At 35.6% G+C, this 13,064-nt stretch overlaps 2 protein-coding genes across 12 annotated transcripts in view; one reads left to right on the plus strand and one right to left on the minus strand.

The window, feature by feature from the left end:
* Positions 1 to 6,317, plus strand: part of bol (boule homolog, RNA binding protein) — a 34,474-nt gene extending 28,157 nt beyond the window's left edge. For 4 of the 11 annotated variants that reach the window (XM_017078569.4, XM_036815742.3, XM_036815744.3 and 1 more), the window contains exons 7-9: positions 38 to 129; positions 669 to 702; positions 5,187 to 6,317. In XM_017078569.4, coding sequence (XP_016934058.1) covers positions 38 to 129; positions 669 to 702; positions 5,187 to 5,308 — 248 coding nt within the window. In that variant the 3' untranslated portion in view covers positions 5,309 to 6,317. Of the gene's footprint in view, positions 1 to 37; positions 130 to 668; positions 703 to 886; positions 1,670 to 5,146 lie in introns of those variants that run through there. The other 7 variants (XM_017078570.4, XM_070997068.1, XM_070997069.1 and 4 more) reach the window with 7 other exon arrangements.
* Positions 6,318 to 10,369: 4,052 nt separating this feature from the next.
* LOC108012995 (uncharacterized) lies at positions 10,370 to 10,951 on the minus strand. Its single transcript, XM_017078568.4, has one exon. It carries the CDS (start codon positions 10,809 to 10,811, stop codon positions 10,599 to 10,601), a length of 213 nt encoding a protein of 70 aa, XP_016934057.1. The 5' UTR covers positions 10,812 to 10,951; the 3' UTR covers positions 10,370 to 10,598.
* Between the last annotated feature and the right edge of the window lie 2,113 nt (positions 10,952 to 13,064).

A 13,064-nucleotide genomic window follows, 5' to 3' on the forward strand; every position in this document is an offset into this window, starting at 1 on the left:
CAACACCATCAATTGGGAAACAATTAACCAAACCTAGTTACTGACTTTACAGCCGCTGGAGTGCCAGCCATCTACCCACCTTCAGCCATGCAATATCAGCCATTCTATCAGTACTACAGTGTGCCAATGGTGAGTGCGATTGAAAAGAGTGCAGATAAGGTCAGAATAATAGCGCGGGAGATAGTGGTTTTGGTTCGATTTGAGGGCCAAAATATTTGTTTACTAGTTTTTGGCTAATAGCCTTTTAAAGATAATTGTTATAGCCTCAAAGTATTTAAGTTTCATATCTATAAAATAAGTTTAGAAAAAGTTTTATCAAACTTAAAAAAATAATGGTCATATTATAGGTCAATTTATTTGTTTATTAGTTTATGACTTATAACCTAGTAAAGGTGATGGTTATAGAACTAAACTATCTAAATTTCATATTTTTAAAACAAATTTGAAAAATATTTCTTTGAAGTTCTTAAAATATTTGGTCATATTGAAGGTTACTATAACTAAATAAATAATAAATTTGAGTTGCTATCTATCGTTTGATTGCTGAAAAATACATTTTTCTACACCGACTTACCTTAAAATATATTTAAATCTCAGTGCTATTATTCTCACCACAACTGTATAAGCAAAAAAGACTTATATAATCATTCTTAAATTTTCCCTTGCAGAATGTACCCACCATTTGGCCTCAGAATTACCAAGGTGAGTCGCATTGAGCCAGCTTCACAGTATTTAGTATCTCTCGCTGGTCGTTTTGCCGTTTATCGTAGCCTACACATATCGGTATTTGCTTTCTTTTCTTTCATTTTTTCTTGGCGCACCACCACCACCAACTACAACAACAACAACTACTACAACCACCAAAAAATCAACCACCACAAAATAGGTTAAATCCAAAAAAAAAAAAGAAACATAAAGTAAACAAATTTTCGTAGTCGCCAATTTTTCGTTGAGAGCTGCCCTGAATAATAAAACCATACCAACAACTAAAACTACAACTGCAACGACAACTACAACAACAACAACAACAATCTGCGACAACAACAGCAACTACTACAAGAACAACAATACCACGCTATATGCTATATATATATATGCCCCTCAACTCTGATCGAACTGCAGCAGCAGCCGCACTCTTAGTTTATAATTTTAGTTGTTTACGATTATGTTAAAAAATGCCTATGATTTAATTTAATTTATGCTAAGTTTGGAGCTTTAGTTTTGGCCACACACACTAAAAAAAAAAATATGTACATGTAATGTAAATTAGTTGAATGCCATAGCAAGGGAAATACTAGCTATATTTTTCTGTATATCTTCGATTTCTTTCGATTGGTTTCCCATTTTTTTCGGTTTTGCTTGCTGTAAATAGCAGAGAATGAATGTAAATAGTAGTAGTCGGCACAATCACTTTGCTTCTATATCAATATATATTATAAAAAAATACCGATATAAACCATATAAATTCCTAGATATATGAAGTTTTTGCCAATTTTTTTTCCAAATATTTTGTAGGAATTTATCCATGTTAACTTTGAGGATGCAGCAACAGCAACAATAGTGATGCTACTACTACTACAACAACAACAAAAACAACAACAACAAAGCCACAACAACAAAAGTAAACTAAAAAGCATAAATAGAATTTATATAAACTCACCTACACAAATACGCACCACACCTGCAATTTCGGAAATGTTTAGTCAAAGGAAATCATATATTGAAGGTAGAAAACAGAAGCTCTGGAAGGACACTCACCCACACCAGCAGACACGCACACACACACACACATAGGGAAAGCAAGGAAACCATTGCAAAATGCTGTAAAGTAAGCTGCTTATGTTATTAGAGATGTGGCGGTGTGCTAGTGTGAGTGATGAGTGATGGGGGATAACATTTTGGTAGAGGAAACATTTATGATGTGCAATTAGCGGTGGAACAGGGGAGGGAAAAAGGGGGCTATAACCATACGGAACGTTGACAAAACTGCAGTGTGTGTGTGTGTGTGGTAAGTCAGCAAGTGAAAGACAGAAAAATATATATGATGTAGAGGCAGCGGGGAGGGGGAGAACTTAAAACCATATTTAAACTATACTATATAGGAAACATCATGCTAAATACACACAACTGGATTATACAGAGGCAGCAAATGTGGAGAGCACTCACTAAAACCAATACACCGCAAGCACACACACACACACAGACGCACTCACAGGACACTCACGAACAGGACAAACACACTTATATGTATGCTATATAGGGAATAACTGAGTAAAGTGCATAACACACACACGCATACATTTACTATATATGGTAGCTAAGAAAGCGGGGCAGCGATCGAAGATTAAAGACATAATATTATGCATAAATTAATTTATATACATATATACAATACATATAAAGCGTAAAGTAATTGTAACTCGTAACTGTAACTGTCCTACACAGACACATACAGCAATACAAAGCAAAAAGATGAATAAGCAAAGGAGACGACAAAGTCAAGCAGCAAAGCGAACACACACACACTAAAACACAAGCACACGCACACTCACTCACACACGCACACGCACACACTAACGAGTCCTGAACAGAGGGTCAAGGATATTTTATAAGAACTGCCCTTAACTCTCCGATCAGAATTCGTTCGAGAAGAAAAACCTAACTTGTAAGCCAAGCAAAAGAAAACTGAACGAAATTTTAGTCTAAACGAAAATACTAAAGGGAGGACAAAGTAAAGATCATAAAATCTAGCCACATAAGCCAAGCAAAAAGTGAACTAAATACAAAAAAAAAAAAACAAAAAACTACAATAAAGATATTCAAAATATGCTAGCTAAAAAAAAATGCGAAAAACATACACATAACTCCCGGCCAGTATAAACGGGAGGCATATATTAGAGAGACTATTAAAGGAAAGCTAAACTCAAAGCTCTAGCGACAAGGAAAATAGATAAAAAAAACTCAAGCAATACATAGACACTCATAGGTGTGTGTTACACAAGAATATATAGTTAAATATATACAAAAAGCAAGCAAACGTAAAATAATATAAATAATTTAATAAACTAATGTACAAGTGTGGAATCAAGCAAAACACAAACTCTGCGAAAATGTTGATTTTTATCAATTCTGTTTTTCTACCACTCACTTAAGATTCTGTTGTATCTATTGTTATGATGATGGCATCAAACTAATCAAAAACACGGAACGGAGAAAGCGAGATGTGTTAACCAAAATTATTTAAAGTAATGCAAAACGCGTTGGCCAACAATTTGCGGGGGCAGCCGGCGACCTGGGAGCGAATTCCATTCAAAATTGGTGCATAATTTGGCTGAAAATGATGAATACCTTAGCGGAAAATTCGAAATGAATATTTACATACATTAACGTATATGCCTTATTGAACGAAACTAAATTATTTGCCCACTAAATACTGTTATCGTATTGTGACGAACGTAATAAACCAACCCAGAGGTTTCAAAAATACCTGCTAAAAACAGATGTCGCCGAGGTCGCCCCCAAAATCTAAAAACTTGAGACTCGCTGCCACCGCAAATGGTCAGCGCCGTGAAGTTGTTGACAAATTTTTACTAAATTGTTAAATAGTTAAATACAAAAAACATTTTTAAATCGAATTGTAACAATAATTAGAAATCACTCTTTGTTGAAACGAAGCAAAACACAAAATGTAATGAAATGGAAAGCAATAATTCACTTAGGCATGCTCTAGTTAAAAACTAAAAACTGAAATCAAGTCGAAGAAGCAACATAGAAACCACCAACCAAGAGTACTTACATGTATGTCAGTCAATAGGGATTTTATTTAGTTCGAAGGCACGGGTTCGAATCCTGGGCACACACGCCCGGGGAATCCAAATTGCTGGGCGGGGGGAAAAGTGTGGGGTAGAAATTGAAGAGACGGCCTAATTTCGAAATGAGTTCAATTCACTCTTTTTATCCAGCCATCCCAGCAATTTTATCTTCCGCAGACTAATCAGATAACGATCAGATCATAACTAATAAATCCAAGGCATAACTTAAGTATATACGTGATATTTTGAAATGCGAAAATTCATAAATAAATTGTTTAGGTTTAAAACAATATTAAATATATTATACAGATATATACATACATACATATATACATTATAAAGATAATGCCGAGGCATAATTAAAACCATAACGATTAATTAATTAAAAGTAATGAATGAACATTTTTGCTGACAAAACAAACAAAACAAAAACAAAAACCGAAGAGACGAGTAAAATGTTTGTAAACTCAATTTATTGTACGACTTGAATGAAGGAGAGCGAAAAGAAGTTCTTAAGTTTTTACTGAACAGCAGCAAAGAGCAGAGAGCAGATTGTCCCATCGTAAAAATCTATTTAGTTTATATATAGTGAATATTTATATTATATATACATATATATTAAATGAACAAATGGCAAGTAACAAACAAACCAACAAAAAGAAATAGCAATTAGACGAAAGTAAAAGGAAAGTGAAAAATTATATATATATACAATACATATATATCATAGCGCAAAGAATAATATATATTTTAATGAAGGAACATCAACTGATTAAGTGCAGCTCAACTAAGAGCACAAAAATGTTTTTAGACTAAGTACCTACCTACCTAAATGAATTCAGCAATTACATAATATACAAGAGATAGACGAGAACGCTGAAAAAACGCGCAGGCCCAGAAGGCAGATTAGTTTCTACTTCTATGGAGTCTAATTTGTATAATTATATATACGTGCATATTACGAGGATAATGCCCCATGATCATCACAAAAAAAGAGAAAGTAAAACGAAACATATTTAACCACATACACACCCACAAACACACACACTATACTACCTATAAATATAGAAATGAGAAAGAAGAAAAGAACGCATAAATAGCAATAACAATAAAGCAACAGCTACTTAATAATTTTAGCAAAATGCAAAACACAAAAATACGAGATGAAAAAAATGAATAGCAAAATATTTGGTTTGCGTTTATTTGATTTTTTCCCCTCTTCGCTTTTCGTTTGGTCATATTATACTTGGATTTTTACCACGTTTATTGAATCTCGAGTGAGTTTTTTTGAAACCACCACTGGCACTACTTCCCCTCTCCCTTTCCCCTCTCAGATTTGTAATTCAGGGCACCATATATATATATTTTATACAGAGAACCACTCACCAATGCTGCACCCGACGCCCACGAACCCACATCAAACGCATCCCCAGTCGCACCCACAAACGCCCTGCTGGAGTATCGAGGATCTGAGAGATACCATGCCCAGGGTATAGCTTCCGATGGATGATGGGTTATCGACGGTAGAAGTTGCAGAAGAGGGGGTTACGGCAAAGGAGACACAAAGAACTCGGGACAGAAGACCAAATTCTCCAGAAAAAATCAAAATCGGAAAATATCAAGGAGGAGGAGTAGGGGACTGGAGAACGGGAAAAAGAATATGGTGTCTGAGGGTAGAGAACCTGAGAAGAATGGTCTCGAAGCGAATACGAACCGAAACCTTGGCCATAGGAAGTGGGATCCTGACGAAAATGGCGACGCCCCATAAAAGCCCCTCGGTTTCTAGTTACTTTCTTGTTTTTTTTTTTTTAATTTCGAAACTTGCCCCACCAACCCAAAAAAAACTTCACGCTTACCACCCCATCGGGGACCTCGTTACTTGTTCCCAAGTTGAGATTGTTCTATTCGTTTTTCGTTACGTTTTGTTTTCCAGTTTTTCGTTTTCGGGCAGCAAAGGGGTATGTGAGCGAATGAGCAAAATGTGAGGGCGAGTATATAGAAAAGGGAAAGGATTAGCAAGCGGGTTAACATCATCATCATCAACGTCGTTTCCCATCACATGTGACAACACCATAGCCATTCTGAAGCACAACCGAAGCATATCCTAAACTTCTTCAAAATTGGACGCCCCAAGTGACTATACAACAGCCAATCATACGAACCGCCAAACCCGAAGCTATATCACCCGATCTGAGCTCTCGACCGACCCCCAAGCAATCCTCTTGACTGATGGACCCGCGCCTTATAAGCATAGCAATCTGAAAAAACGTTTCGGGTTCTGATGCCTCTTCAGGGTATTCCGATAAATAATATCCCTGTGTTCTTTTGAGTTATATTTTCAAAATTTATCCAGTTTCATCTTTAATCTTGGTTCTTACTTGATTTTTCGGACCTAATGTATTATCCAAAATTCGTTTTAGTTTCTGTGTGTATAGAATTTATTCCAAATTATAATTGAAAGTGTTAATTTTCCGATTTAGATTCTGATTATCGCATGTCATTCCTTAAAGCTAATAAAAAAAGAACCCGAAACAAAAGCTACCCTTGGTTTATTTTCTTATCTTGTTTGGTTTCTTATATTTTCTTTTCAGTTCTTCCTGATCAAGTGTAGCATACTTTCCAGGTGCTGCGAAATACAAAAAGCAACGAATCTTTCAGTAGCATGACAGTCGAAAAGCAAATCGTTAGGCAAACGATATGATAAAATAGTTGAATTAAACGGTTGTGTCAAATTAGCTCTAATCTCAATGTGGAAAATCAAGAAAATCGAAGGCAATTTATTAGGACTAAACTTGTCTAAACTCTAAATGTAGTTCAATTACGATTGGTTTGCTAAGCTCGCTCGTCTTTAACTCCTATCTCTCACTACCGTGTGTAAACTTTAATCTTCCCGAATGCGATCAACCAAAGTAATTATAATCTATACGAGGCATACTAAAACAAAATACACTTAGGCGATGGTTAGTATATGCGAAAATATATACATATATTGAAATGTACAAGAACAATATCTCAATGGCGTCTCAAACACAAGAAAAAAAGAATAGGCGGTAATCGGATACCAAATTATAATATTTACGAATGGGTCAGATAAGAAATGGAAAAGCCGAACATTTTTACATAAGAAAAATGCATTTTTTAACAAACGTCTACGTGTGAATTGAATAAACCTTATATGTGTATACACGCATATATTATATATACATTTTATTAAATATATATATATATATATGTATATGAGCAGCAATTTTTTATAACAAGAAGCGGCCCGAGGGGAGCGAGATGATGGATTCAAGAAAGCAGCAGAAACACCCTGCCCAGTGGGCGTTCGTGCTACGAGGCTTCACTGTGCTCCGTGTGTGCGCGTTAAAACGTTTTTTGAAGTAAAATTTAATTTACACAAGACTGACGCTAAAAAATAACTAAGAATATTAAAAGTGTACTAACCGTTTACGAATTTTTCAAATGCCACACACGGAGTGGGTGGAGGTCAGAGGTCAAGAGGCGCACGGAGGATGCAGATTGGAGAGCTTGCTGTGGGCGCCGCTTTGTATATGGTTATATTATATTGTACTTAATAAACGGAAAACCTGAGATATATATTATATATATTTATATTTACAATAAAGAAAAAAACCAAGCGTAAAACTAAAACCCAAGAACTACAAAGGCATAATTTATGAACAATTAAAAGAAGCGAAATGAAATTAATGGTAAATAACAAAATATACAGTGTTATTTTTATTTTTATGATATTGTACTTACATTAGTAACTAACAAACGTAACGGCGCAGCAATAATAAATAAATTAATTAGCAACCAGAACTAGGCAAAAAAAAACAAAATAAAAGAAAACCCCACAAGAAAATGTGATGAATATTGTATAAAAAATAATTGAAAAGTCCCATCATCCGGAAGACACGAAAATCTGAGTTTTGGTAGATCATTATTTGGCAGAGTAGTAGAATCGCTGGATCGGACGAGCCTAAGAATACAATAAACGTGCAACGAAGTCTTTTTAGATTTATCAAGGATTAACCTTAACCACACATAGGTGCATTACGTAGTTCTCGAACCGAGGCGCATATGGCGCTTAAATGTGTTTGGATTATTGTTGTATTTAGTGATCCGTTGGGTCCTTAGCCACAATTACACCCGCATTATGATATCTGTTTTGGATCGTTGTTGTCAGCAAAAGTATCTTTTTTAAATTACGATTTCTAACATATACAGAGCAATTTCTAGAGCGAGATCTCGATGTAGAGGCAAAACATGGCAAATGGTGAAAAGCAAAACGACAACAAGAACAAAACAAAGCGGTTTTTCTATCAATGTTGAAAGCGAAATGTGTAGGAAATATTTAACCATATATACAACAAATATAAATTGTAGCTAAAATGGTTTCATGTAAACGAAATTGTTGAGTATTTTTAGTCACGAGAGAGAATCGAAGTAAACGGAAACAACAGACACCCCAAAAAAAAACAGATGCAGATAAAACGAAGAATTTACAAACAAATTTTATGCAATTTTCTTGGATTTCCCTTTCGGTAGATTTATTAGTCGACCTTGCTTCCACAAATATTTGCACAGAATTTCGTTTATTGCCTTCTGCTGACAAAACTGTCCACTCATTTGATTTACATACCCCCTACCATTATCCTGCCTTCCGAAATGCCGAAATTCTGTTGCAAAATATATAGAAGTATTAAAATTAAATCGAAGTGCATGTTGCACATTGTGAGAATCTGTGCTGAAGCCGATGCAGGATAAATAAAAATACACTTGTAGAAAAAACCGAAAAATACCGACGCCGCGATACAGATACCGATACACCTATGTTAAGCCAATTAAAGCGCCCAATGAATGTGCTATAAACCGAGAGATAGGATTACCAAAAAACGAAAATACATAGCAAAGATTAGCTGAAGAGTAATGAAAATACTAGACAAATTATACTTTTAGCTAAAATCAAGTGGAACTAAGAAAATGTATCCAAATTCTTCCGTAAAAGAAACACATTTCTAGCAAACAATTTACCGTACATAAGAGTCTAATATACATACACTATACTGAGCAGCATAAAAAAAAGTAGAGTCAAGGAAATACGTAAATCAGACGACACACACATATAGACACTCCCGAGAATCCAGAGAATCCAGAGAAGTTACAGATCAAGCAATTGCAGCCCACTACGGAAATGATATCAGCATGGCGAGGGGAGATTTGAGGGGGCATAGAAGGAGTACGGAGTAGGATTAGCGATAGCAGAGGGGACAATTATAGAGAAAAACCCAACTGATCTCTACTGTGTTCTATGCTTTAGAGGGGACATACATAAGTAAAGTAAAAGTATAAAAGTAAATTAATTAAAGTTGAAAAACCAAAGTATTACAATTTTGAGCTGCAATATTTTTTAATCAAAAACCGAATGGAAAATGGATTTAATAAAAGTAAATTACAAAGATAATAATTAATATATATTTTTCTCTTTTGAGATAAACCAAACGAAAACTGTTTTGATGTGAATTGAGTTAGGCAACAAATAAACGAGGTCATAAAATAACATAACATATTCCAAGAAGTATCAAAACGGAAACCAAAGCTAGCTAAGAAAATGCACAAAGTTTTGTGTGTATTTTTTCGGTTTTTATTCATGTGTGTAAATCTTCCGTGTGCAAAAAAAAAAAATAAATGATGGAAAATGAGGAATACCAGAACTACACTACACTACAAAAGCAAAGCAAGACACTAAGCCCAACTGAAATTGTCAAATATGAATTAATATATATGAGGTCTATATGAGTATATATATTTAGATAACAATTATATTATATATATACATATATATATACATACATGTGTGCAAATTATTCAGATCCATCAAAATACGATGCGGAAAGGAAAAAGTCTCTATATATATTTAGTAAAATTATAACGAAAGAAAAAATGAATACGTAGTACAACGGCAAGCGAAATAAAAAGTATAAAGCAAAACATATAAGAGAACTCAAAATTCGAGAAAACGGAAAAGCAAAAAAAAGGAATAGCGTAAAAAAATAATTATTTATAAAGGCTGTAATTTTAAGTAAAAAGATCAACCCGATAAACATAAAAAGGCGCAAAAATTAAACCAAAAAAAAAAAGAAAACCAAACCAAAAATTTAACGTCAACATATTTCACCCACAAAGCAAATTAAATTAACTAAAACCAAAAGAAAAAAACTGAGAATATACTATAAAAACTAAGTAAGAACGATATCTAAAAACGAAATTATAAAGCTAAATGAAAAATTATATGAAATAATTACATACAACAAAGAAACTAAAGCATAAACATAAAACCCAAAAAAATATATATACGAGAACTCAATGTATGTAATAAATATAAAACTAAATAAATAAAATCTTAAAAAAGGAATAAACCGAAGGAATGCTTAGACTTTTTATTATAACAGATCATCTGATCATCTGAGATTTATGTCATTGCCTTTGGAGGTGATGACGCATTTTGTAGACCCCTGACAGACTTCGATCGAGAAAAACGACAAGTAGTATTCTCTTATCTATGCGCTAGAATGCATTTATTTAATCGTTGTTTGTTTTTTTTTTATATAATGCCAAGGTACATGAAAAGACGTAGCGCCAGTTTGATTTAGATTCGATTAACTCTTATTGCCTTACAGAATACTCCGTTGAATAAATACAAAGGGCCCAAAAAAAATTATGTCTATTGCGACATTAGGAACATGTCAAGGTCGGAACTACAACTATTAAAATTCTCCATTAATCCCGGATGTAGCTGCGGTTGTAGTTCTGCAGCCGGACACTTTGTGGGGCCTTTTGGCTGCGATCGAAGTTCTGCGACTTGTTGGTTTTCAACATCCGGGGATTGGGTCCCGCAGAGGTACGCCAGTAGACCGTCTGCACCGCATTCCGTCCGGCGATATAACGCGTGGTAGCGCCGATCAAGTGGTTCACCTTATTAGCCGAAGACATCTTGGGATTGAGTGTTGTTAGATGTTCGTTTGGTATCACAGTTGGATTGCTTTCGCTATAGAGTGGGACTCTATATTTTGGTTTTATTTTAATGGATCCGTCCGATCATTGGCGCGCTCGTTTCGTTTCTGTGGCCTCAGTTTGCTCCGGATCCGGTATTTATAGCGATGCCTTATCAGCACTTTTGTACTGGCGTATGTATGGTCATTATCTTCCAAGTAGTTGGGGCTTATCAGGTGTTGCTCAAAAGGGTTGCCAATTGATTAGCCAACGACCAGGCCATTATTTGCAGGCCATGCAACCGAATGCAATGCGAAATGCGACGCACTTTCGGCCCAAGTTTGTTGTTTGTTTTTTCAAACTGTTTCTGTTTACCCTCAGAGGATAGTGTCTAGACTTGTATCCGTAACCAGAAGGAGAAATTGCCTTCATTACACTTCCCAAGTGCAGCTCAAAGTCCAAAGGCTGATCTCTACAGCTGTGCTAATATTGCACAATTAAATACATACTCCTCGGGCGATGACGTAAATCGTCATTAAAAGTATGTACAGTCGAACATCTGCAGACCGATCTGACCTAATTAAAAAATGTTGACCCATTTGCTTAGGCTCCGAGCAAACTAAGATTGTTAGTTGAACTTTGTTGAACCTTATGAAAAATGCTAATAACATTTTCAGACCTGCCAGTATTTTAAAAATGTTTTAATTACCTTTAGTGGTATAATATACTTGCAATATAAAGTATCTTGGAAATATCTATAAATACTAAATAGTAAAATTCCCAAAATATTAGAAATGTACTTTCATCTTCTTTAACCAAAGTTAATCTTAGTCTGAGATATCTGTATCTAATAGATAACATCCTAGACTATTTGCTGTCTTAAGTTATCTGAGAGGTAAAGAAAAGTGTTGTAGGTCAAGAGTTCTGCGTTAGAGGGGTTCATCTGTAAATGAAACGATTCCAAGACAAATTTAGCTGCCTCATGCCACGACAAGGGTCAGATTAACCTATATTAGACACATCCTCCCCGGCTGATTGTGCCTCCGGACCGGGGTCTAAGATATGCTCCATCTACTTAATTCTCGATTCTTTTGTGTAGTAATACTATCATGAGCCCTCTACGTGTGCGGCGAGCTCTTATCAGTTCGTGAGTCGCCGGCAGCCTGTGAAATATTATTTTCAAAACAAAACGTCAAGCAGGCACACGGTCTATGACTGCAATCAGGCGTTGTAAAATCCGGCAGAAAGTGTGCGGGTGAAGAATCGTTAAGTATATGTCAACAATAACAAAAAAATACAATAACCTATGATCGCACACCAAGTTCAAGTGCGATTCAGTCTCAGCGGGGGCTGAGCAATATCAATTCAAGCCCTTATCTAACCCTGGCACGTTGTCTGGTAGTGCTTGAGGAACCAATGCATTCTGCTTTTGGAAAGCAAATTAATCATCGCGATCATTGGGAATATTTTAGTGCCAAAACTTTTCCACACAACCAGGGAGAGCTTGTTTACCTTTTTACGAGTGTGTCCAGACTTTTTAGAGTTTGCCCTAGGTTTTTTTGGACTGATAACAAAATGGGTCCCCATCTATGCCAAAAACCTTATCAACAAAGAAACAAGAAATAAGCATTGTTTATAAAAATAGCAATCGCCAGACTTTTGCACTTCGGCAAGCTCTCATTCGGAGATCCCAGGTAAATCGCGTGAATTGCAAAGGCTATCGACCAGATTGTATGGCTTCGATTCCAGGGGGCCTTAACACTTTTTTATTCGGAATAAAATCCCCTGATTATATGATTTAGCAGATGCCCGTTGCCTAGGCCTGATAAGAATCATCTGCGCTTTTTTTTCGGTAACTGCTGATAGTGTAAAAAACGAAAAGCTAACAAGGCAATCAGAGCGGCAAGTGGCATTGGCTTTGATGTGTGTGACTGTGTCACCACGGCGTATGAGTAATATGTATATATCAAATTTAGGCAGTACATTTCCGTTGTCTACTTTTGGGGTCTGGCAATCTATAAAAAAAGGAAAAGAGAGCGAAAAACCCCTTATAGGGTAAGAACCGAATTAGTTCCGGCATTAGTGATACCAAAATTCCAATGAGCGGGTGGAGATCCCAGCTAATTGAATTAAGCAAACACTTAACGCCTACAACTAGCCAACGGCTAATGCCCACTTAAGTCAGCCCCGTCTCCGTCGTAATTGAATTTAATTGACAAGACGACCAATTAAAACGGAAGCAATGTGAGTTAG

Source organism: Drosophila suzukii, chromosome 3 (assembly GCF_043229965.1).
Source record: "Drosophila suzukii chromosome 3, CBGP_Dsuzu_IsoJpt1.0, whole genome shotgun sequence".
Lineage (NCBI taxonomy): Eukaryota > Metazoa > Arthropoda > Insecta > Diptera > Drosophilidae > Drosophila > Drosophila suzukii.

What these genes read in the sequence shown, in the direction of transcription:
- LOC108012995 (XM_017078568.4), bottom strand. Translation starts at nt 10,811, where the DNA reads ATGTCTTCGGCTAATAAGGTGAACCACTTGATCGGCGCTACCACGCGT.